Source organism: Etheostoma spectabile, chromosome 18 (genome assembly GCF_008692095.1).
Source record: "Etheostoma spectabile isolate EspeVRDwgs_2016 chromosome 18, UIUC_Espe_1.0, whole genome shotgun sequence".
NCBI lineage: Eukaryota > Metazoa > Chordata > Actinopteri > Perciformes > Percidae > Etheostoma > Etheostoma spectabile.
In genome coordinates this window covers 7,969,521-7,991,463 of record NC_045750.1, presented here as the reverse complement: position 1 = coordinate 7,991,463, position 21,943 = coordinate 7,969,521, and the positions used below count along the sequence as shown (strand labels likewise).

General features: G+C 42.2%; 1 protein-coding gene across 3 annotated transcripts; it reads right to left on the bottom strand.

Annotated features, from left to right (window-relative positions):
• Nucleotides 1–13,124: 13,124 nt before the first annotated feature.
• On the bottom strand, nt 13,125–21,884 carry cpsf2 (cleavage and polyadenylation specific factor 2). 3 transcript variants are annotated; one of them, XM_032543896.1, is made up of 15 exons: nt 21,721–21,884; nt 21,134–21,300; nt 20,889–21,048; nt 20,677–20,782; nt 20,458–20,587; nt 20,253–20,368; nt 19,883–20,070; nt 19,450–19,740; nt 19,198–19,298; nt 18,660–18,863; nt 18,404–18,556; nt 17,579–17,801; nt 16,649–16,963; nt 15,658–15,792; nt 13,125–13,596 (listed from the first exon to the last, which is right to left on the bottom strand). In XM_032543896.1, exons 2-15 carry the CDS (start codon nt 21,280–21,282, stop codon nt 13,504–13,506), a joined length of 2,364 nt encoding a protein of 787 aa, XP_032399787.1. In that variant the 5' UTR covers nt 21,283–21,300; nt 21,721–21,884; the 3' UTR covers nt 13,125–13,503. The 3 variants fall into 3 exon arrangements, with proteins under 3 accessions (XP_032399787.1, XP_032399788.1, XP_032399789.1); XM_032543897.1 differs by lacking the exon at nt 21,721–21,884 and adding an exon at nt 21,462–21,714; XM_032543898.1 differs by lacking the exon at nt 21,721–21,884 and adding an exon at nt 21,369–21,387.
• Between the last annotated feature and the right edge of the window lie 59 nt (nt 21,885–21,943).

Here is a 21,943-nt window from a genome sequence, read left to right as displayed (position 1 = left end):
GCCGTGAGATCACACGTACAGGTTTGGTTTGTGCGACGAGGCAAGCCCTATCATGCTGCTCAAACTACATAAAATCGTGTACACTGCTGTGTTATTAAACCAAATCCAAATTTTCCCGAGTCCCGAGCACAGCCGCTCTAATAACTGGCATCCAGCTCACCTGCTGTCCTCATTTTGATAGCATGCTGAATAATTAAGGTTATAGATCTTCAGGCTCATGTGCGCCTGGCCCCCTCCCTTCTTCTTCCAAATCTACAACCATGAAATAATTCCTCATTGCCAAAAGTTTTTTTTTGCCAAGATTATAATGGTTTTTACGTTTTGCCCTTCAGAAAATTGCTTCACACAAACAGAGCTGTTGAACCTGCACAATAAATAATGCAATGGGGCCCTTTATGTCAGTGTGGCAGTAATAAATTAAATGTGGGTAAAATGTGTCCTCCACTCAGTGATGAAGGACAACAATTAGCCTACCATTATAAGGGGGAAAAAAATTCTGCAAGTATTAATTTGAAAGTGCCTCACTTTACCATTTTAGGTCATGAATATTCCACAAATGTAATGTCAGTTTAACATGCTGAGTGGAACTGGATTTAGTCTCCACTAGACTAGCAGTCTAGGGTTGGATAGTTAGCAGTCCTGCTAATGTGACACCCAACAGGCCAACTCAAAGCTCCTGTCCTGGAGGCTCCGTGTGATTGGTGAAGCTCAGGTGTCTTTGCTCACCTATTATTTGGTGTCAGCTGTAGAGCTGTCACTTTGTGTGACAGGAAATAATTGGACAGTTCTATTCTCTGGACACCAAAATGTACTTGCTAAGATAAGTGTGTGAATAGATATATTTTTAGATGTTATATCTTGATATAAGTTATTATGATAGAGTCATTTAATGCTGTGGTTAAGTTTATGGATATTGCCAAGATATCTCTTATATAAATTTGTCTGGTACTGTTTCCTCCCTTAAGAGAGAGATTCAAAGTTGGTGGTTTGAAAAGGAAATTTTGCAGCAGTGTTGGTGGAAAAGCCCTGCTGCCCTGCTGTTTGCTCTGATGCAGCTCCCCCTGTGTTATTACCCGGCTGTATTTATAAACTGCTCCCGGAATAATTAAGTCACTTCTCATTACTGAACTTTATCAGTTTGGCCCATTCAATTAAAAGCAGATGATGTTTCCACTTACAAGAAATGGTTCCACATTTTGGGAAATTCACTTATTAGCTTTCTTAGTTTCTAATTTTCAAATCTTAACAGATGTTGAAAATGGGAGAGATCCCACACATAAAAACATGTGATGATACATATTAAAGGTCCCATAACATGGTGCTTTTTGGATGCTTTTATATAGACCTTAGTGGTCCCTTAATACCAGATCTGAAGTCGCTTTTTCTCGAAATTCAGCTTTTGCACAGAATTGGAGAATTGGAGGCTAAGGGTGTGGCCTTGACCAACCGCCACTTTGCTTGTTTGAAAGCCATGATGTCTCTCTCTCAGGCTCCTTATGACCTCATAAGGGGTAATATTCCAGATCCAGATTAGCTTTCATATTCTCAAAGGCAGAGCACGATACCCAGAGCTCGGTTTACACCTATCACCAGTTCTGGCCACTGGGGGACCATAGGCAGGCTGGGGGAACTCATATTAATGTTAAAAAAATTGAACTGTTCATGCCACGGGACCTTTTAACAGTTAGGTCCCTATAGTGTGTGGAAAGCAACCATTTGGCCATGCGGCATTAGCTTAGCATAACGATAGAAAGCAGGGGGAAACAGCTAGCCGAAGACCTCTGGTCAACAAAAAATCGTCACAGCACTTAACCGTAACGTCTCGTAGAACCAAACTTAATGTTTACCCTTTTTTTTTTGTACAGATGTGAATTAGTGAGCTTACGAGAAGTTGATAAGTTCATGTAAATAACCCAGTACATGTTTTATCTTTATGGAAGAAATAGCTTTTGTGTCTTCTTTCTGTTCTAAATAAAATGGGCTTTTATTTTGAAAGTCACCCGCTGGCACGTTAACCAGTTTCCTAACGGCCACAAAGTTAAATATAAAATGTTTTATAGCGCCCCTTTGAAGAGGCACAAAGTTAGTATTTATCATAATACTGTAAAAATTATATGTTAGGTGTTTTAAAGTAGTTTTAAAGAACTGTAGCTGTCTCTAGCCGGTTATAGGCTAATGCCGGACTTTTAAGATAGTACAAAACTATGCTAATGCTTTGAATCTACATGGTTATGTAGCTAATGCCTTTATTGTTCGTGTCTGTTTCTTTTTGTAACCAGCTCTTACGTTGGTTTGGGGTTTCCCAATAAACTTAAAATCATCAGTAAAGCATCAGACCATCTTTCGGAGGGTATGCTACAGTTCATGTCAAGTGTAACAAGTCTTTATGCTAAGCTAGGCTAATCAGCTCTGGCTCAAGCTACATACTTACATTTTTTAAGATTATTTTTTGGGGCATTTTTAGACCTTTATTTTCACAGGACATATGAAGACATGAAAGGGGAAGACAGGGGGAATGACATGCAGCAAAAAGCCCGCAGGTCGGAGTCAAACCCTGAGCCGCTGAGTCGAGGACTGAGCCAATGCATATGGGCACCCGCTCTACCAGGTGAGCTACCCAGGCACACCCTACTTGTCACTTTTGATATACATCTACATATATATTCATGTATCAGGTCACATAATTTCTTGGCCGTGTTTATAATATAATGCGTGTGAGCTTTAGTCAGATGGTAGGTGGATTTTGACATGAGAGGAGTGTCAATCTTTTCTTCTAACTCTCATCAAGCAAGCAAATAGGCATATTTCCTTTAATGTCATACTATTACTTTAACACTTGAGTGCAATGTTTTCTTGGATTTACATACAGCATTCATACCGTACTGTAGAAGCTGCTCTTGTTGCCTCCAGGCTTGCTGTGGGTCCCCCTTTAAACGGGCCAATCTACACACACTCGGGTTTTGGCAAACTAAAACCCGATTAAACCCTTTTACGGGCCCCACTGTTTCCCCCAACTTCAGCAAAAATGAGCAGAAATTTTTGGGGGAAAAAGGGCCCTTCGCACTCGACGCAATCTCTCCGCAATTTGGGGGGTTTATGTAAGATCAGGGCTGTCCCTTTGGTACTTACGGGCAGACCCCCCAAAAACCCCTTCCATTAAATTTCCGAGGGAGCACCAAGTTTTCAAGGGGGTGGGGCCCTTCTGGGTTAACCCAGGGAAAGGGGCTTTGGGCGGGTTTTATTAGCCAAGGGGGTTCTGAATCTTTTTCCCCGGCCCTTGTCTTCATCCCTGCCCTTGGGTCTTCACACACGCGCACGCCCCCTCCCACCCCAAAGGCCACACCCCACACCAAAAACACCCAAAACCATGTGTGACCCTTTCCCTCCCAAAGGGATTAGTCCCCCCAAGGCCCCCGGGCCCACACAGCAGGCCAATTGAGGCATGCCAGCCCCTCTTACAGAAAATTTAGCCACTTTTAACACTCCCGGCTTGGCCCAAACATATTTTTACTGGCCCTCCTTTGCCCCCCTTTCGGGACCCGGGAAATGGCCACTGATCCCAGCAGGATAATGTGTTGTAAAACCGGGGGTTTAGCGGGCCGGCAACGGTGAGAGTTTGGGCTCTGCGGGAGTGTTTTTGGGGGGTATATGTCAAAAGGGAAAATTCGGTGTCCTGAAAAGGGTTTAGAAAAATCCCAAACCTTTGTATCAGCCCCTGTGCGGGCGATCACTAATGAAGTTTTAAAATGCTGCCCAAAAAATTGACTCAGCCTGCTCATGTCAGCTTTAAACCCCCAAAATTGCTTTGATGTTTTCATGGGGTTAGGGGTTCTTTGGTTTTTAATCCCATGTTTAAAGCCCCAGAAAAACCAGGGCCCGGGTTTTAAAATAATGTTTCAATAAAGATCTGTTTTTTTTTTGGGTCTCCAATTTTGATTTTTTCCTAGTTTTACCTCTCCGGTGTTTGTTTTCTTGTGTTTGGCTTTTGCTATTAAAGTGGTTTTTTTGCAAAACCAAACCCCACTGGGGTCCTGCTTTGGGTTTCTGTTTTTTTTGGCTGGACTTTTCCCAGTTTTACTTCCTGTGGGTTTTCACGCCCTTTTTTTTTATTACTCGGCCCCCCCCCTAATTTTTTTCCCTTGTGCCCTGTTCAAACCCGTTCCTTTTTTTTCCCCCATTTCCCCCGGGGTTTTTTTTTGCTGCGTTCCAGAACACGGAATTTTAAGCCCTTTAAATTTTAAAAATTTCCCTCCAAACCTTGGGGGAGCGTTCCAGGCAAAGTCACCCCCAAAACCCCTAAACAGAGTTAGCATTAGCTAGTGGCTACCCGCCCAGTTTTACACGATTTCCCAGTCTGCAAAAATTTTTGGGCCCTTTACCCTTTAAAAAACATAACCCCGTATAAATACACAATTTGGGATGTTTTGTTTTGATTTAAAAAGTTTTGGAATTACTTAAAATTGCCCATTTAAAATGGGTGAAACCCCAAAAGTCCTCTTTTTTCCCCCCCAGTCCATTTTTTTCGATGGGGCCCGGCGGCCGGGAGGTTTTTAAAATTTTGAAATGCCGGGTTTTTTTTGTTTTTCTGGGGCCATTATTGGGGTGTTTTTGAATTGACTGGCAAACAATTCTACGGTACTTTTTTGGTAACCAAAAATTTCCCCCTAGGCCCGCCTTGTGGGGGGCTTTTGCCAAATGCCATTCAAAGGGGCAGATCCGACGCGGGCAGAAACCAACAGGGAGCGTCAACAGGAGCAGATCCGACGGGAAACGATGGGCGGGGGCCCGCTTGCACCCCCAAAAAGCAATTTCACTTCACAAACTGCAAAAAAAACCTTTCCCCGCACCATTTCCCCGGGCGGGAAAGAGGAGGCGGGGTGACTGTGTTTCAAAACTGCACATTCGTTTCGTGTCCCATAAAGGTGCTTTAATCTCATTGTTTTAGTGCCCAATAAAGGGGGTTGGGAAAATCTCAAATTTTTTAAATGTCCCAATAAAGGTGCTGGGATTTTCATAGGTTTTTAGTGTCCCCAAGAAGGGGGCTGGAGAATTTAATGTTTTCGTGTCTAAAAAGGGGCTGGGTCTAAAGCTCCATTGGGCCAAAAAAAACCTTTTCTTTTTAAAATTTAAAATTTTTTTAAAAAAACAACAGGGTCGCCATTTTTGTTTATGGTGTGGACGTCAAAAAAGTAACCCGGGGGGTACAAAAGACTGGTCAAACCCGCCCAGTTGCGTGTTTGCGGGCCCTTCCCGGGCCTTTTACAGGGAGCAAGGGTTTCACAAGCAAAACCAATTACAAATTGCCTTTAAACGCAGGGACAAATCTCTGTGTTCCCTTTTTCTGTTGTCCGGGGGATTTTGGGTTCCCGTTAGGGTTTTTCTGCCTTGGGTCCCACCTTTTTGGCTTGAGTTCCAGTTTTGGATTGGGGATCCCCTTTTTGTGGCTTCGGAAATTTGTTTTTTTCCTTCGTTTTCTGGACTCCCTTTTTTGGGATTTGTTTTGTTTTTGTTAAAAAAATCCCCCAAAACAACAAAAATTTTTTTCCCCTCTGCCCTTGGGGCTACCATTTTCCCCCCATACAAAACCAAAATCCCATTAGGTTTTTTCTGCAAGCTTTAATCGGAAATTTTTAATTTTTTTGGTTGGAAAAAAATTTTCCCCAAAATGGTCCCCAGCAGTTCCGGGGCCTTCCCCTCATACGCCCCCACTTCCATCACAAAATTTTGGATTTTCCCATTTTTCATTAAATTTTAATGTTCAGATTTTTTCTGACACTTTTAAATTAAAAACTGCAAAATTTTTCAAAAAAAATAAAAAATCTTTTTCCCAAATTTCAAATTTTTTTTTTTAAAAACCCCTAAAAGGGCCCTTTTACTCAAATTTTGTAAAAGTGTAAAATTTTTGGGAGTACCGCCCCTTTTTGGTCTTGTAATTCCCGTAAATCCTTTGGCCTCTAAAGTTAGGGTAATGGTTTAAAACCCTTTTTGATAAAAAAAGTTTTGGGTTGGTGTCAACTTTCAAACCGGGGTTTACATTTGCTGGCTTTTTAACTCTTCAATTTGGTTTTAAATGTTAAATTTAAGCCTGGCCAGGTAAACATTTCTTTTTGCACCCAAAACCCGAAAGTTGTAGTCAAAACCCCCTGTCCCTTTAACTTCTCATGAGTATCCCTTGGTAAGCCCGCTTTTTTTTCTTCTTATACTTTCGATAAAACAAAAAATTCTCTTCAAAGCCTTTAAAACTTTTTAATTAAAAATTTTATTTTGAAAAACCCTTTTTTAACTCGGGGATTTTTTTCTGTGCCCCCTTTTTTTTTATGGTTTTAAATAAGGGGGAAACCCAAAAGCTAAAAATATTTACAATTTCCTTTTGCCGTGTTTTTCACAGTGCCCACACAGGGCCCGAGATGTCCCATCACCCAGTAAATGGGGCTGATTTTGGGTGGGTGTGTTTGTGGTGATAGGGGACACTGAGCCAAAAAAGGAAACGTGACACCTTCAATTAATGCACTGCTGGCATTGTAACTAATAATTATCTGAAGCAAGTAAACAGATGAGAGAGAAATATCCCCAGCTCTCAAACTCTTTTTTTTCCTCAATCTGCCAACTATTGCGAGCCCACTTTAGCCAATGGCTGATACGAGTAGGTGAGTACAACACACACACACACACACCACACACACACACACACACACACACACACCACACACACACACACACACACACACAGGAAATGTCTCTGGAGAGTTTGCTGATTTTAACTCCTTGCATAAGCCCTCATGAGCTGCAGGAAAAATGAATATTAATCGTGAGCGCTGAGCATTCTGTGGCAGCATTGCAGGTTTATTTGTATGCCTGCTCAGGTGTGAAGAGTAAACGGAGTAGAGACAAGCAACAGAAAGTCTAATCTGTGTATTTGGGATGAAGCAGCCACCTCCTGTACTGCCCTCTTTATCTTTCAGGATATGAAAACTCACCCATCCAGCTGTCGTCAACATAAGGCAACACAGACAACCAAGACAGCATCTGCACCAAATATTATGACTCACACAGTGCTTTTATACTACATGAGATGCTCCAGCAAACAGCAAATTGATCATTCATGTTTTTTATTCCTGTTGATTTTTCGCTCAAAAAACTGTGTTATTGAATCTTAAGTTCCCGAGGTGCCGAGGGGTGTACAGTAGGTGGCTTCTGACTCCCTAGATGCCCTTAAATATTTGGTGAATTAATTCAGTATAAGAAAAGCTCCAGTAAAAGCTATAGAGTGGACTTTGATTTACCATTTTGTTTTAAAACTACTACTACTGTTTAATGAGCATGAATGTACTTCCATGATCAATTTGAAGCAGTAGTTTGTAGGGTTGCATCAACATCAACAAACTGCAGGGTGTTTTTTGTTATTTTGTCCAACCTCTTTACATGACAAATGCTATTGTGAACAGTAAATATGCTTTTGCTACTGTAAAAGAAATGACTCTTACATATTTTATAAATATGTAATATCTTACATATAAACTCTTTATCAGTTCTACCAAACCTGCTTATTTGTCACTTTTTGAGTGATTAGAATTGTTGTTTTAATCATTTGAGCATGAGCATCAGGACTGTGTAATAACTGGATAAAGGTTTTACTGTTTGGGGCACTCTTCTGCTTAACGGCAGTCAGCGGTTAAAGGAAAAAGACGGCTATATCTGAGAGAGACTTAGCCTTTTGTAATGAGCTGCACATAAAAAACTTCATTATTCATTTGTCTGCAGAGCCAAAAAGGAATGGTAGGCAGGCAAAGAGCAACCTTTTCCCCATGCAAAGAACAGTGGAGTCCCATTCAGACTGATCACAGAGGTTATGCCAACAGAAACATGCTGCCCATTCATTCTGGGAAGATATCATCCGAGTTGGAGACATAGGCTACAGCCGTACTCTGAAGCAGAGGGTAAATGAAGGCAAGTTCTTCAACTTCATTCACTTGCAGCTGGGGGTGGTGGTGGAGGGGTGGCCATTAAAGTCAATGAGCCAGTAGATTTCCCTGCTGTGTGATTTCATCACCCTGCACACCTCCATACTGGACACAAAAGTTATAGGCCCTGTGTAGTAGGAGGATGAGTAGGAGTTGCTAATATCAAACTCATTATTCACAAGCTGACACGAGGACTGGAACGTGCTTTTTGATGGTAGCACTCCTCCAGTTTTACATGGAGATCAGTTAGCTTGTCATGAAGACACTGCTTAGTCGGTAAAAACAGGAGTGTGTTACAGTCTGAGAAAATAACCCTGAGACACCACATTTTTGACAAAAGAGTTGCAAACTTTGGAGTAGAACTTGAAAGACGTGGGCATTTGGGAGGGTCTGACCAAAGACGCTCTTGAATTGGTAGAATAAAGGCTGGATTACCAACCAACGCTGGGACCCCAGGAAATCATGGGGTCACCATGTGATGTTTGTGGTAGTTTGACTGATTGGACAATTGTTTGGTAATACAGAATGCAGCACTAAAAGCACAAACACAAACCAGTGGTGGGTGACTTCTGCGTTATTACATAATCTAGAGGCTGGTCGTAGAGGGGATACTACGTTAAATTCTAGTTTCACAGCCATCACTAATTTAGGTGATCTTGTTCTTACGCACATTTATGACATACGTTAGCTTAATCAAGTTACCACAAATGTTAAAATGCACGGTGGCAGCACGGTGGCTCAGTGGTTAGCACCTCTGCCTAACAGCAAGTTGGCACTGCAGAGTTCAATCCCTGGTCTGGGCCTGTCGGTGTGGAGTTTGCATGTTCTCCCCGTGTTTGTGTGGGTTTGTTTGTGGGTTTGTTTGTGGTGCCCTTGAGCCAGGCACGAGCGCCTAACTGCTCAGGGCACTTTGCTGCGGCAACCCATCATCACATTTGATGTATGCGTATTAAGTTGCTCTACAAGTTAATTAGGATATTCTGTTTGAGGTCTGCAGGCCACTGCTCAGAGTGCTGCCATGTAAAGTGAACTGCACGGCTACAAACAGTTGTGGTGCGGCTGAGTCACTTCTCTGTATCCACACGCCTCGGTCTGGCCTATACATATTCTCACAGCTACATCATTTACTGCAGATGATTCAGCCTTATTATATGGCCTTGGCATGCCAGAGAGTCATCCTAGGTTTAGGAGAGACGTCTGCAAGGGTAAACAAAGAGAGTGAATCCTCATCGTGTTTTCTGAGCGGGAATTAATCATCAGCAGGGTCTCCTCACAACTCTCAAGGTAGTGTCAGCTCGGTCACATCAGATAAGGCCGGCTCCTTCTGATGTGCTGAGGGGAAAGAGCAGGCCAGCCAGGTTGCATTCTGCTGACTGGCTGGAACCACATGTCTGCCTGAATGCAGTTTGCTAAGAGGCTGATACTGCCCTCATCCAAGAACGTGTTTCCTGATCAAATTGTCTGCATTGCCTCAAGTTACAGACAACCAACTGGTCTGGTTGGTTTTGCTCTGGGAGGAGAACAATGCGCTGTTTGTACACAAGCCAAGGAAAACAATCTCATGCAATCTGTCCTAAATATCCAGTCACATACACATGATTGCTAAGTCATCCAAATGTCTCTGCCAGGGAGCAGCAAGGATGAGTCCCAGCCATGAATGCACCCAACAAAACGCATTGTTTCATCAAAAAGGAAACATGGCAGCTGCAGTATTGTGGACTGTGGATAATCTGGCAGGAAGTGTCTTGGTGGATTTGTGCTTGCGAGCATCCCCGCTTTGTGGATGGGTGTGAAGAGTAGGTTGCATAAGAGGATCACCTCCGTAATGGTGTAATTCAGGATTCCTGCTCAACACGCCATATCTATGTGTCTTAAAGAGAGGGTGGGCGAGAGTGGTTCCTCTACTGAAAGACCATTACCACAAAGAGATGACGGCACATGGGGATTACCTACTGAGGCAGGAATTAGGGAAGAGATGGACTGAATAAATTAAGAGGTATTGTTTAAAAGTCAACTCCACAGAAACAGATATTTAGAGAAAGAGTTGACAATGACATTTTATGTAGCTGCAACTGCTGACAATGGTAGCTTTGCAACCAATTACACTTTGTTGACACCTCTGTAGCCCTTTCATGGGAGATATCATATCTCGGACTCAAAATTACAAGGCTGAGGCTGGCATGTTGCTCTTACGTGCATATTTTCCAACATGTCAAACTAATCTTTAAGATTTCATCAATAGTGGCTTCCTGAATTGCTATTTTACTCACTTAATTTGAGTGTTACAATATTGTCCTATAAATATCAAGCATTTTCTCTGAGGGTGAGATACATGCATAACAATGGTATTTGTCATTCTGTCAAACGGACTGCTTTGTTTTCATTCACAACCTTTGATTAGCCCAAAAGCAGCAGTTAATAAAGCTCCAGAAATGTTAATGTGATGTCAATTTGGGGAAAGTGACAAGTTCCATTTTTCAGAGCTGGTATCAGTATTATCAGCCTTATGCTATGTTTGAATATTGTGAGGTTTCATAGAAATCCATCCCCTTTTTACATTATTACATTGATGTCATTGGCATTAAGTGGTCTGCTTAGTGAGCTTAGACCGGGAATTCAAGAGGGATTAAATTCATTCATCCTCCAATCCACACAGATGAATGATACATACGACGAAGATGCTCTTTTTTGAGTACATCTTTGTGCCAATGAGTACAGTGTGAAAGGCAAGGGAGCCAGGTTATGGATTTATGGATTTGACAGATTGGTAGAGCACTTGTTGAGTTGAGAGCAGATCTCTCACTGGCCTCCAGGGGGCAGAGCGGCCTCAGTGCCCCTGGGAGACTGCCCTGTGCTCTGGGCTTAGCTGCTCGTTACATTAAAACAGGGGCTTCTGTGACAGAGTCAGCATTATGAGAGCTAAGAGGATTAGGTGATGGACATTTCTGGCGTTGCCGGTCAATTATCAAAATGAAAAGCAGTGACTGGGCAGGGCTGGCATGAAGCAGAAGAGCTCCTCTCTCCTCCTTGTCTCCACTCTAGCTCTCTATCTCTCACTCAGCTTCTGTCTGTCACAGGTTACTGAGGTTTAGGGGAGGGGGGGGAAAGAAATAAATAAAAGGCACCATTGATGCGTTTCTGAACATGAAGTGTGTGTGTGAGCCACGGATTAAAAAAGAGCATTTAAATTTTAATGTTTTTAAAGTGCAAAACTGTATGTTATGCAACTGTGTAAAAACAGGCCTGCACGTCAGCCAGCCATCCATCCGTGCTCAAGTCTAACTCCTCCAACCATGTGCATGATTGCCCCCCCCACACACTAACACTGCTTGCTTTCACTGTCCTACGTGTGTGTGTGTGTGTGTGTGTGTGTGTGTGTGTGATTGCTTAACAGGCTATAAGTGTAGGAGGAGTCTCTGCTACTATGATGCACATTTGATGTTGGACAATTGGGGATGAAAAGGAGATGTGGGGGAGGTAGGAAGTAGGAAAAAAGGGTGGGGGGGGGTTGTATTGGTATATTTGCAAAAGTGGCATTCCACAGCTGCCTGGGTTAAGGATCTACCCCGGGGATTCACACAACAGTGCAAACGTAATCAACCGAGCCAATGTGCCACCATGGCTGCAGCAGACACATCTCTCCGGCAATGACACCCTGCCTTCCCCTCCATCCTCAACGCCAGCAACATCCCCTCTTATCACCCAACTTTCTCTACAGCGGTTAGACCTCGCTGGAGCACAGCAGAGGTGAGGCTGTATATCCATGTGTGCCTGTAAAAGATAAGAAAACAAACTGCTGAACCGTTTCATTATTATTTTTTTTACCCTGTCACAAACAGCCATGGAGGTAAACACTTTTTTTTTTTTTTGCCGCAAGAGACAAGTTACCTAAAATTTAAAGAGAAGAGCGGTTATGCTGGCTCACTAGATAGCAGGCTGAGTTATATATTAAATCCCTTTTATCACTTTAGGGACAATGTCATCTCGCCACTGTATTACAGATGGTCCTGCTGCATGGGCAGATTTGATATGGGCATTCAGAGGCCGTTAGCAGCTGAAAAATGTCTCCATCTGGTGTTACCGCAGTAACTAGTTGACCTAGTAGGCAGTTTGGTGATCAGCACACAAAGCACATGCTAAAAAAAATATAATATGGGTGGAGGTGGCTATCATTACTTATTACTTATTTTTGGCAACAAACAATGTACCTATATAAATATTCACTTAATATGCCAATTTTACACAAAGTTTACTAGTTTAGAAGACTATTTAGCTGTCTCCTGCAGCTCTGGAGGAAATTTGTCAATTTTGAGAAAATGACTATGATGATGTTCATCAGGATGAGCTTAGTTTGGTCTTGAGACATCTAATGTATTACATAATTCATGCTGCATTACAAGCTGGAGGTGTGGGCATTTATCGGACAGGGATGCTATGAAATTGCATGTTGGAAGTGTATGGTCAAGTCTTTTTTGGAACGTGACCTAAACTAGGAGCTAAAGTCCGTCTGTCTCGTGCAAGACCCCCAACTTAATGAAAGTGCAATTATAAAACTCTGGACCCTTTCATGTTGTCTAAACCAACGCAATTTAAATAGCTCATGTTACTGTATTTTGTGAACAGTAGGTGTGAAAAAAAAAAAAAAAAATCCGATTCAAAATCAATTCATAGAATTCCAAAAATCGATTAATATTTTAATTTTAAAAAGTTATGTAATGGCGTGTATACTATCACATGGGAAAAGTAACTACATTTACAGACTGTGAATTGCTTTTTTAATTGAGAATCACTTTTGAATCGAAAATCGAATTTGAATCGAATCTTGAGCCTAAATTTCAGATTGAATCGTGACATTTTCTGAATTGTGCCCTTATAGGTAACAGTTAACTTATTTAATATTTTATTTGGCGTCTTCTTTTGCAGGTTGCAAATGTTCCACCAAAACAAGTTCCTTCCCGAGACTATTTTGCAGAGCAACAGTCTCTGTGCCGGAGCTTAGCGCCACCCAAGACCATTGTGATTGGTTTAAAGAAATGCAAATGACCTAGAGGGTTTTCTTTCTCCTTTCCCAGAAAGTATGTGTGGTGTTTAATTTACTGCCCACTGTACAGTGAACTACTGTGCTTGTTATGTCGACATCTGAGAAAAACCTTTAACAGTGAAGCATATATGAAAACAGTTTTTTAATGACAGAATGGGAAGGGGAATCCTTTAGTCCATCTAGTGCATCAGGATGTTACTATACAGAGACGAGTTTTAGAGTCTGTTCAGTCGGGGGAAAGCATCCACCTCTCTCATTTTGTGGAGGTACACTAACAATATAAAATGGTATCTGGGAAAAAAAAATTATAAAAAAGAGAAAATATACAACAGGGATTGCCGTGAGACAGCTAAAGCCGCCCCTGAGGCAGAGGTAGCCTGAGTGTAGTATGCTCTTTTTCTCTGGGTAGAGTCCGTGTAAAGGATTGTCTCTGTATTGCCATGGCATGCTCTTCTGCGGCGTCTCCTGCGGCGTCTCCTCCTCCTCCTCCTGCTGCTGCTGCTATACCACGGCGTACTGCTGATACAGCAACTCCCGGATCTTATAGTAGTCGTCACACAGGCAGCCTTCCAGGCCAATGCGTCCTGCCTCCGTCTGGACAAAGATGGGTCATATGGGTCCATTCATTAACACTTTGTACATCATGGTTTCACCTTTAAACATAGATGTACCAGCCCTGGCTGTGGAGCACACTGCTGACCTAGAAAGTAAATATGCTCCCAATTCACTCCCACAGACCGTTCAGACTTGGGATTTAAATGTCTAATGAAGCGATCCACTGCAAGTCTTTCCATTTAAACACACACAGACACACACACACCCCTTTGAAGGTCTCAGTTCTCTTTGATTTCCTTTTCTGTGTTGCGACTATTTTAGGTTCTTGTCAATTATGCATTTAGTTGATGGTATCCTGGCTCACTCCTATTTTTCCTTTTCTTTTAGTTTTTAAGTTCTGCATGTGATTCTTCTGTTGTGCCTTCCTTCTGAGGTGAGTTGTTTTTATTTGCCACCGTTTTCTTTTTTAAATCCTACTTAGGCAGGCTGTATTTACAAACCCCCAATTCCAATAAAGTTGGGACGTTGTGTATGCAAATCCTTTTCAACCTGTATTCAATTGAATACGCTACAAATACAAGATATTTTTAATATTCAAACTGAGAAACTTTTTTTATTTTTTTAATATTCACTCATTTTGAATTTGATGCCTGCAACATGTTCCAAAAAAGCTTGGACAAGGGCAACAAAAGACTGAAAAAGTTTAGGAATGCTCAAAAACAAAACACCTTGTTTGGAACATTCTGCAGGTGACCAGGTTAACTGGTCATGACTGGGTACAAACGGAGCATCCCCAAAGGATCAGTCGTTCACAAACAAGTATGGGGCGAGGTTCATCGTATTTGGCGTTTTTTACTGCATGGTAACTGCTCGACTCCCCTCACCTTTACTCGTCTTTTTTGGTTTTCCATTATGAAAAAAGTCCTTAGCACTATAGTCTTTAGCACTACCTCAGTCGAGGTTCCGAGGCGATAAAAAGATTGATCAGTTTGAACATCAAATAGCTTGTCTTTGTAGTGTATTTAACTGAATTTAGGTTGAAATGGATTTGCAAATCCTTCCACTATGTCCCAACTTCAATGGAATCAGGGTTTGTATTTCTCTTGGTGTTAATGTTCCATTTAGTGTTAAGCACTGGTACCTTATGTTATAGTGTGTAAGTTAATAAAACCTTAACCTCTAAAACCTTAGAAACCACAGCTTAATACATACTAACACACTATTAACTTGACAGGTTTTGTGAAATTATGACCAACTACGTTTCAGTTCCAAGACAAAAATTTATCTTTAATGTTATCTTATCTGACTTTGTGGGCAAATACATTTTACTCTTAATCTACAGTAACTACAGTATATTTCATTGTAAACAATACCACCTAAATGCAATGCTAACAATTTGATTTTGATTGACTGCCAATACCAGTAAACACATGTAGAAATACTTCCTTATACAACATCAACCTCGGCCCGTGTTTCTCTAGACTCCCAACTAAGCTGCAGTTTCCTACGCCATCACAAACAACTTGCAATGAAAAGCGCCGCTTGCTCAGGATGTCACAATCCATCATCAAACAAAGAGAGAAGCTCAATAAGTCACACAGCGCAACGCTACTTCTGATGGCTCTCAGTTAACCAAATCTAAGGCAATAAATCCTCATTGGAAATGTATTCTGTCTATTTGTTGCAATGATAAATGATTGTTGAGTTGTTTCTGAGGTTTTGAAGGGTATAATAAAAGTTTCTGAAGGTCACAGACGGGAGATGTGAAAGGATGGATTTTTTGTGACGAGCCAAAGGCCTTTTGAGTTCTTTGGAGTTGTTGGACAATTATTTTAAGTGTTTTGTACATGTGCTTTAATCTCATTAAAACACTGGCTACATATCAACTATACAACTCATTTGCACAAAGACTGAAATATGAATCCAATTTGGATTAAAACCAGAAGCTCAATGTTTTCATTGCGTGGATTTTACCAAAAAAATAAAATAAGCCTGTGCCATGTGTGTTCTGTACGCTCCCTGTTGAGGGCTACTGGTGACTAGTGTCGCAGGGAGCTGATGGATAGGACACTCGCTGAGCCAGTGGGAAGGACAACTCACCCTGCGGACGGCCACCATGTTGTTGCATACCAGCACTCCTCCCACAAACTCGGCCTGGATGCCCTCTCTCAGCAGGATCTGCTTAAAGTCCGACAGGCGAGGCTCGTTGATGAACACCGACTGATGCCCTGAAATCTGGACGGAGACCAGAAGAGAAGGCCAATCACACCAAGGGCTGTCTGAATTGCGTAGACGCCATTGAGGACACATACTGGTGGAATTGCGTTAAAATGCCGTCCCAATCAGAGTCCCATGGCGACCAGTTCAGCGATTAACTCTCGCTGCGACTAACCTTGAACAAACTGTCTCCCAACCTTTTTCCTGACAACATGGAGTCTTAGGGCATTAAAATAAACAGTTTTTTGTCCACTGACTGCAGCAGCTGATGGCATCTTAGACTCATCTGTTGTAGGGCTGCACAATATATCCTTTTTCTATCGTCCTTACAATGTCAACTGGCGCAATATACAAATCACGAAAGGCAGCGACAAATGGTGAAAGACACTCAGAGATGTTGTGTGTTAGCTGAAATAAAAAAGCTTTTCAGTAGTGCCTTTTATATTAAATTCAATTTTCAATGTGTTTAATAAAGGAATGTTTTAATTGCATTTTGTTTGCTGTAAATTCAACTAACAATTTGTTGTATTTTAGCAGAATACTCAAAGCAGCAGAAATGCATACTGAGCCAATCACTGTCTAATAATTTACACCAGTCTGTCATTCACTGAGACCTATTGTGGCCAGCACTTCAACTTTTAAAATAAAAATCTTTGCATAGTCATAGATTCTGGGTTGTTGTTTTGTTTTTTTAAATCAGTGAGAGGGAATAGATGTAGTTTTAAGAATTTTTAACAACAGGATGGAGAGAATCTTTAAGCTTATGAGCAACAAATGTTGACATTTCATTTTTACATATTTGCCAAAACCCCTACATCATATATTCACATATAATGATATATCGTAACCACTTTGCTTGTGTTCCCCGCCTTACCTCGTGTGGAGGCAGTGGCTCCAGCGTGGGAATGACATCACTCTCTTCGGACACCTCCTTCTCGTCCTCCATGAACAGGTTCTTGATGGCGCGCTGTGCTGCCACCGCCGTGGCGTCTTGGTCGATGGTGAGATCGGGGGCCACGTCCATGGCCAGCTCACCGTCCTCCGCCTCGTCTTTCACCCCCTCCTCCAGCATCACACCCGTGTCCACCTTCACCACGCGCATGTCCAGCACGCCGTCGATCCAGGCCAGCTCTGTGTCTTTGGCCTTGCAGAACTGCAAGGAGCTCACCAAGGAGTCTTTCAACCGCACCTTTACCGCAAGAAGATGAGACGACATGAAGACGACATGAAGACATTGGCCTGTCATGGAAGGCTGCTTTGATGCCTTTGCTAAAGAAGTCAACCTTGTAGCAGTTAACGTCCTGGCTTAATTGCCAAGGGGCTGACAAAGACAGATTTATCAGGTTTACCTATGTCACGGCAAAGTATTTTTGCTTTATAAAATATATTTAAACACACATTTAATAGGAAACATTATGATGCACTCAGAGTTTTGGCATTTTTGAGGTCAAAGTCAGAAACATGCCCCCCCCCCCCCCCCCCCCCGGATTTCCCACTTGGTAAGTACCCCAAGCTCAAAACCCAACATGATAGAACACAGTCGTGTTCTATCACATGGACATGTTTTTAAACTGTCTGTATGCACACACAAAAACAGCGTAATGTAATGTGTAAAGGTATTGCTAACAATGGCTTACCTGGCTAGAACTACCCCATAATGAAAAATCTGAATAGAACGCATTCAGCTCGGGTGCGGCGTCATTCCAAGCTACTACGTAAAACTATTCTGTACATGCAATCAGTGAGAGGCAACAGTATCCACTTTAATAAAAAATAAAAGAAGCAGGCTTTCAATGAGGCTGACCTGGTAGATGTGTGTTTCACTGGTGGCGTCTATAGTCTCCTGCAGTTTGGGTGTGTAGACTTTGATGTCCTTGCTGAATGCCTTGCAGGACTCTGCCAGGTCCAGACTAGCTTCCGGCGGCCCGCGAACGATCACCAGCTGCCTGGGCTTCATCTGATTAATAATCTTCCTGATGGAGTCGCCATCAGAGCGACCTTCGTAGTCTATGTATGAGATTCTCGCTCTGTAGAAGAATGAAGGTGGGCTCAAGCTTTTTAATACAGCTGAATAGTCAAACATTGTTTAGTAATTTTATTTAATAATTATAGTTTATACTGTTTATTGATCCCCAGTGGGGACACAAACCACACACACACACACACACACACACACACACCACACACACACACACACACACACACACACACACACACACACACACACACACACACACACACACAACACACACACACACCTGGACCAGCGCCATGAATAGTTGGGGGTGGGGGGGTACAGTACCGTAAGAGCACCTGGCAGTGCCCAGGAGGTGAAGTGGCATTTCTCCTACCAGTCCCTGTATGGGGGACTTGAACCTGCAACCCTACCATTCCCAGCCCAACTCCCTGATAGACTTCTTATTCATCCAGGAGAGGTTTGCTGAGTAGACATAACCTTTTTTCACACAACACTTCCACACAGTTACACTCATTGACAGATGGAGGCCCACCAGCACACTACAGCACTGTACTGTTGACCAATGATCAGCTCTAGTGGCAGTTAAAATGGTGAACTTAAACCCCCACAGTTCCTGTCACAGAGTCATATAGATTTAAAAGGATCACTGACCTAATTTCCAGATTTTCCACACTGGAGACGCATTTGGTGGGAACAACAGAGAGATCCTGGTCCATGGGTTCATCCCCATTGGTCAACCCGGATTCCAGTTTGTTTTTCTCCTCCTCTGTGGCTTGCAGTTCAGGAACCAGGAAGTCTTCTAGCCTGTGAGAAACCAATCACGGTTTATTGATGATGGCAGCTGTAAATTATCTGTATCCATCTTTCTGTAATCTGACGTTCACGTTGTGTATCAATATTGTAGTACCTGATGATTTCCCCATACTCGTCCCATTTGATTCTCTCTTCATGTGTGGGGAACATAGGATAAGACTTTTTGGCGTGTTTGAAGAAGCTGCCTTTGCGGCTCCCCTCGCTCTTCATCATCAGGTCGTGGTGTTTAGTTTTCACTGCAGCTGGCTGGTCCAGATCATCGTCCATATCGCTCTCGTCACTCGAGTCTACATCCACCCTGCAAGTGCATGAATTAAAAATTAACAGCATGCATACAATATTCATATTTCCAGAAAAGACAGAAAATGTGTTTTTGTTTAGTTGCATATACATGTTGTCCTAAATGTAGTATGACTCATTCACCCATTTAGAGATTTCCGTTTAAAAAAACGTTTTAAATTTGCAAGGTAGAGCACCATTTGTATTACTGTTGCCGTTTCCCATTTTAGCTGTTAGAAGACAGGAAAAACTGTATGAATCACATTTTAGCGAGACAAACGGGCATAAGGCATCATCAAAAATAGACATCTAACCCTCAAGCACCCAGTCAACCCATGTGTAGTTCTACTTACTCTTTTGCTTGTTCAAGCTTTTTAGCAGCTTCTTTCTTTACTTTCTCCTTTTCAAGATATTCTTCCAGATCCTTGCCTTCGAGTTTCACCCTTTTCCTCACCTGTCATAATGAGAAAAGTGAAAGATGGATATGGTGCAAATGATAGAATGACACCTTTTGTCGTTTCCTCAGCTGGGTCTGAATGTGAGAGACAGGAGCTTCCCATGGGGCATTTGTCACAGCAAATCAGCATCCTGACTGCTGGTCTCACCTCCAGATCCAGCATCTTCTCTCCAGGGTTGTCGATGAGGTAGCGGGCCAGGGTTCCAGGTGTGGTGCGGTAGGTCAGGATGACAGAGTTTTTGGCGTCTTGGCACCACTGGATGAAGAGTTCTCTGGAAAAGCCAGACTCAAGGTCTGGCTGGCTGCAAAGCACCACCTTGGGACTGGGCACCCGGGCCAGGTCTGCCAGACTGTGGCACAGGGTCAAGTGACGGAACTGGAAGGGGTTGTTCCTCTTGTCTTCAAAACACCTCATGAGCTTGTCACTCATCCACTCCACCTACAGAAAAACAGTAGAGTAAGTTCATGTTATTGCATACATGTATTGTATTTGGCAAACAAGGTGATTCTGAATCCAAACAACTATCCTGGTAAATTAACAAAGGAAGAAATAATACAAAAACTCTATAAAGGATTGATACCTGTGACTTAGAGAACTCCACCACGTTGTAGCTGACATTGTTGAGCAGAGCTAGTGGGTAGGCTCCCAGCCCAGCATCCTTTGTCCTCCAGATCTGGTCCAGGAGCTGAGCCAGCTCCAACACACGCCCAGCTGTATCCACGGCAATAAGGACATTACCGTCACCACGAAGGGTCTCCATTACATTGGCTGTGAGTAAAAAAAAGAAAAAAAGGAAGAATATTAATGAAAATAAACAGCATTTTTAAACAAAACAGTCTTGAAAAGACAAAAAGAGAGGACTTTAAAAAGGATGTTGCTTGAATTTAATGTAATAAATATGCAGTTAAATCCATTAATTATTACAATAGAGTTTTGTGAAGATTACTTACTAAGGAGCAGCTCATCTCTCTGTTTGCGACGTGGCTGTACATATGTAGCATTGAAGGAGTCTGTGATAAGCAAGGAAGGACGACTAATGCTCTCCAACGTGCAGCCATTGAGGTGTCTACAATACAAAAACAGAGTTTAAAAAAAGGCCCTGGACTAACAGCCAAATATATTCACATTTCATATTAATGTTTTGTGTGTGCTCACATTTCTCTCTTGTGGTTGAAGTCCACAGCATAAACAATCTCCTCCTCTCCGTCCTTCACAATTTTCCAAATAGTGCCTCCAATCATGTGCCCAGCTGGAAGAGGAGTGATGGAAAGACCGTGCCCTTTCCCTGTCAGGTAAAAAGAAAGATATGAAACAACATATGAATCTGCGATACACAAACGGGGGCGACTCTATAACGGTCTGCAAGTTACTCACCTTTTAGATTGACAATCTGAGAGTATTTTAACTGCTGGATTTTATCAAAAGCACAATCCACATCATCGAGGGTGAACAGTGTGAAATCTTCACTGTTATTTCGAGACTAAGTGGAAGGAAGGATATGAATAAGAAATCAGTTAACAGTTATCATGCAATTGAGCTCTATTTATAAATAACTTTACATGACATCTCTCACACCCCCTTCTTACCTGATATAGATCATACATGAACATTTGACCCATCTTGTAGACAGGAATTGTTGCATAGATAGTGCAGTTTAGGCCCAGTTTCCCCACAGCATATGGCAGGGCTCCCAGGTGTATGGGGTCAGGGTGGGAGAGGAGCACAGCATCGACCTGATGAACATATCTTGAGGAAAATGGACATCAAACATCTGTTTTAATTCGCAGTGGGGGGGAATCTGATATAATCAGATGATGGATCCATTAATTACCTTTTCATAGCATCAATGATGTCCATTGAGAAGTTCTCATCCCAGCCACAGTCCAGAAGGAAGCGGAATTCATCCACCTGCAGCAGGTAACAGAGGGCCGACTCCTCCTGAACCCCTGACACGGCTGTCAACTTGATAATGGACGTCATTTTCCTTCAGTTGTCACGCTGAAAGTACAATTAGGTTGTTGGCATGAGGTTATGCTGACCACAACGTAACCACAAAAACGTATTACCTTGCATTACGTTACGTAAAGTGGTGTGGCTCTTTGTGAGTTTGATTACGACTGAGAACTCATTCAATTAATTTAAACATAAACATCACAAACCTGGTTCGACTGTAAACTGAAATTGTACGATGTAATAGTACAACGTTGCTAAATGTCGCCTGTTTAACTATGTGGCTGGCTAGTCGAGCAGTTAATAAAATAAACGTAAATAGTTTGATTGCAAGCCACAGCTAGTTCGCAATTGCAACAACGTTTACAAATTACCCGGTAAAGTCGATCTAGCATGCTAGCTACATTATTTAGCTTGTGTGTGCATGTAGCTAAGTGACTTGGCTCGACAAAGGAAGGTGCAACGTACCACTAAATATGAGATAACATAAATGTTCTCCTGTTGAAATAGAAACACAATAAGTTAATTTTCTATAATTCCAACATTAAGACATTTTGGATAGCGTTTTTAGTACACACTCGACTAGCTAGCAGACATGTCTGCCGCTGCATCATGTGTGAAAGGGCAATGGAGAATACCAAGTATGGCGGTGTTAATACAAATCGATATTATGACAAAACATCAAATGCAT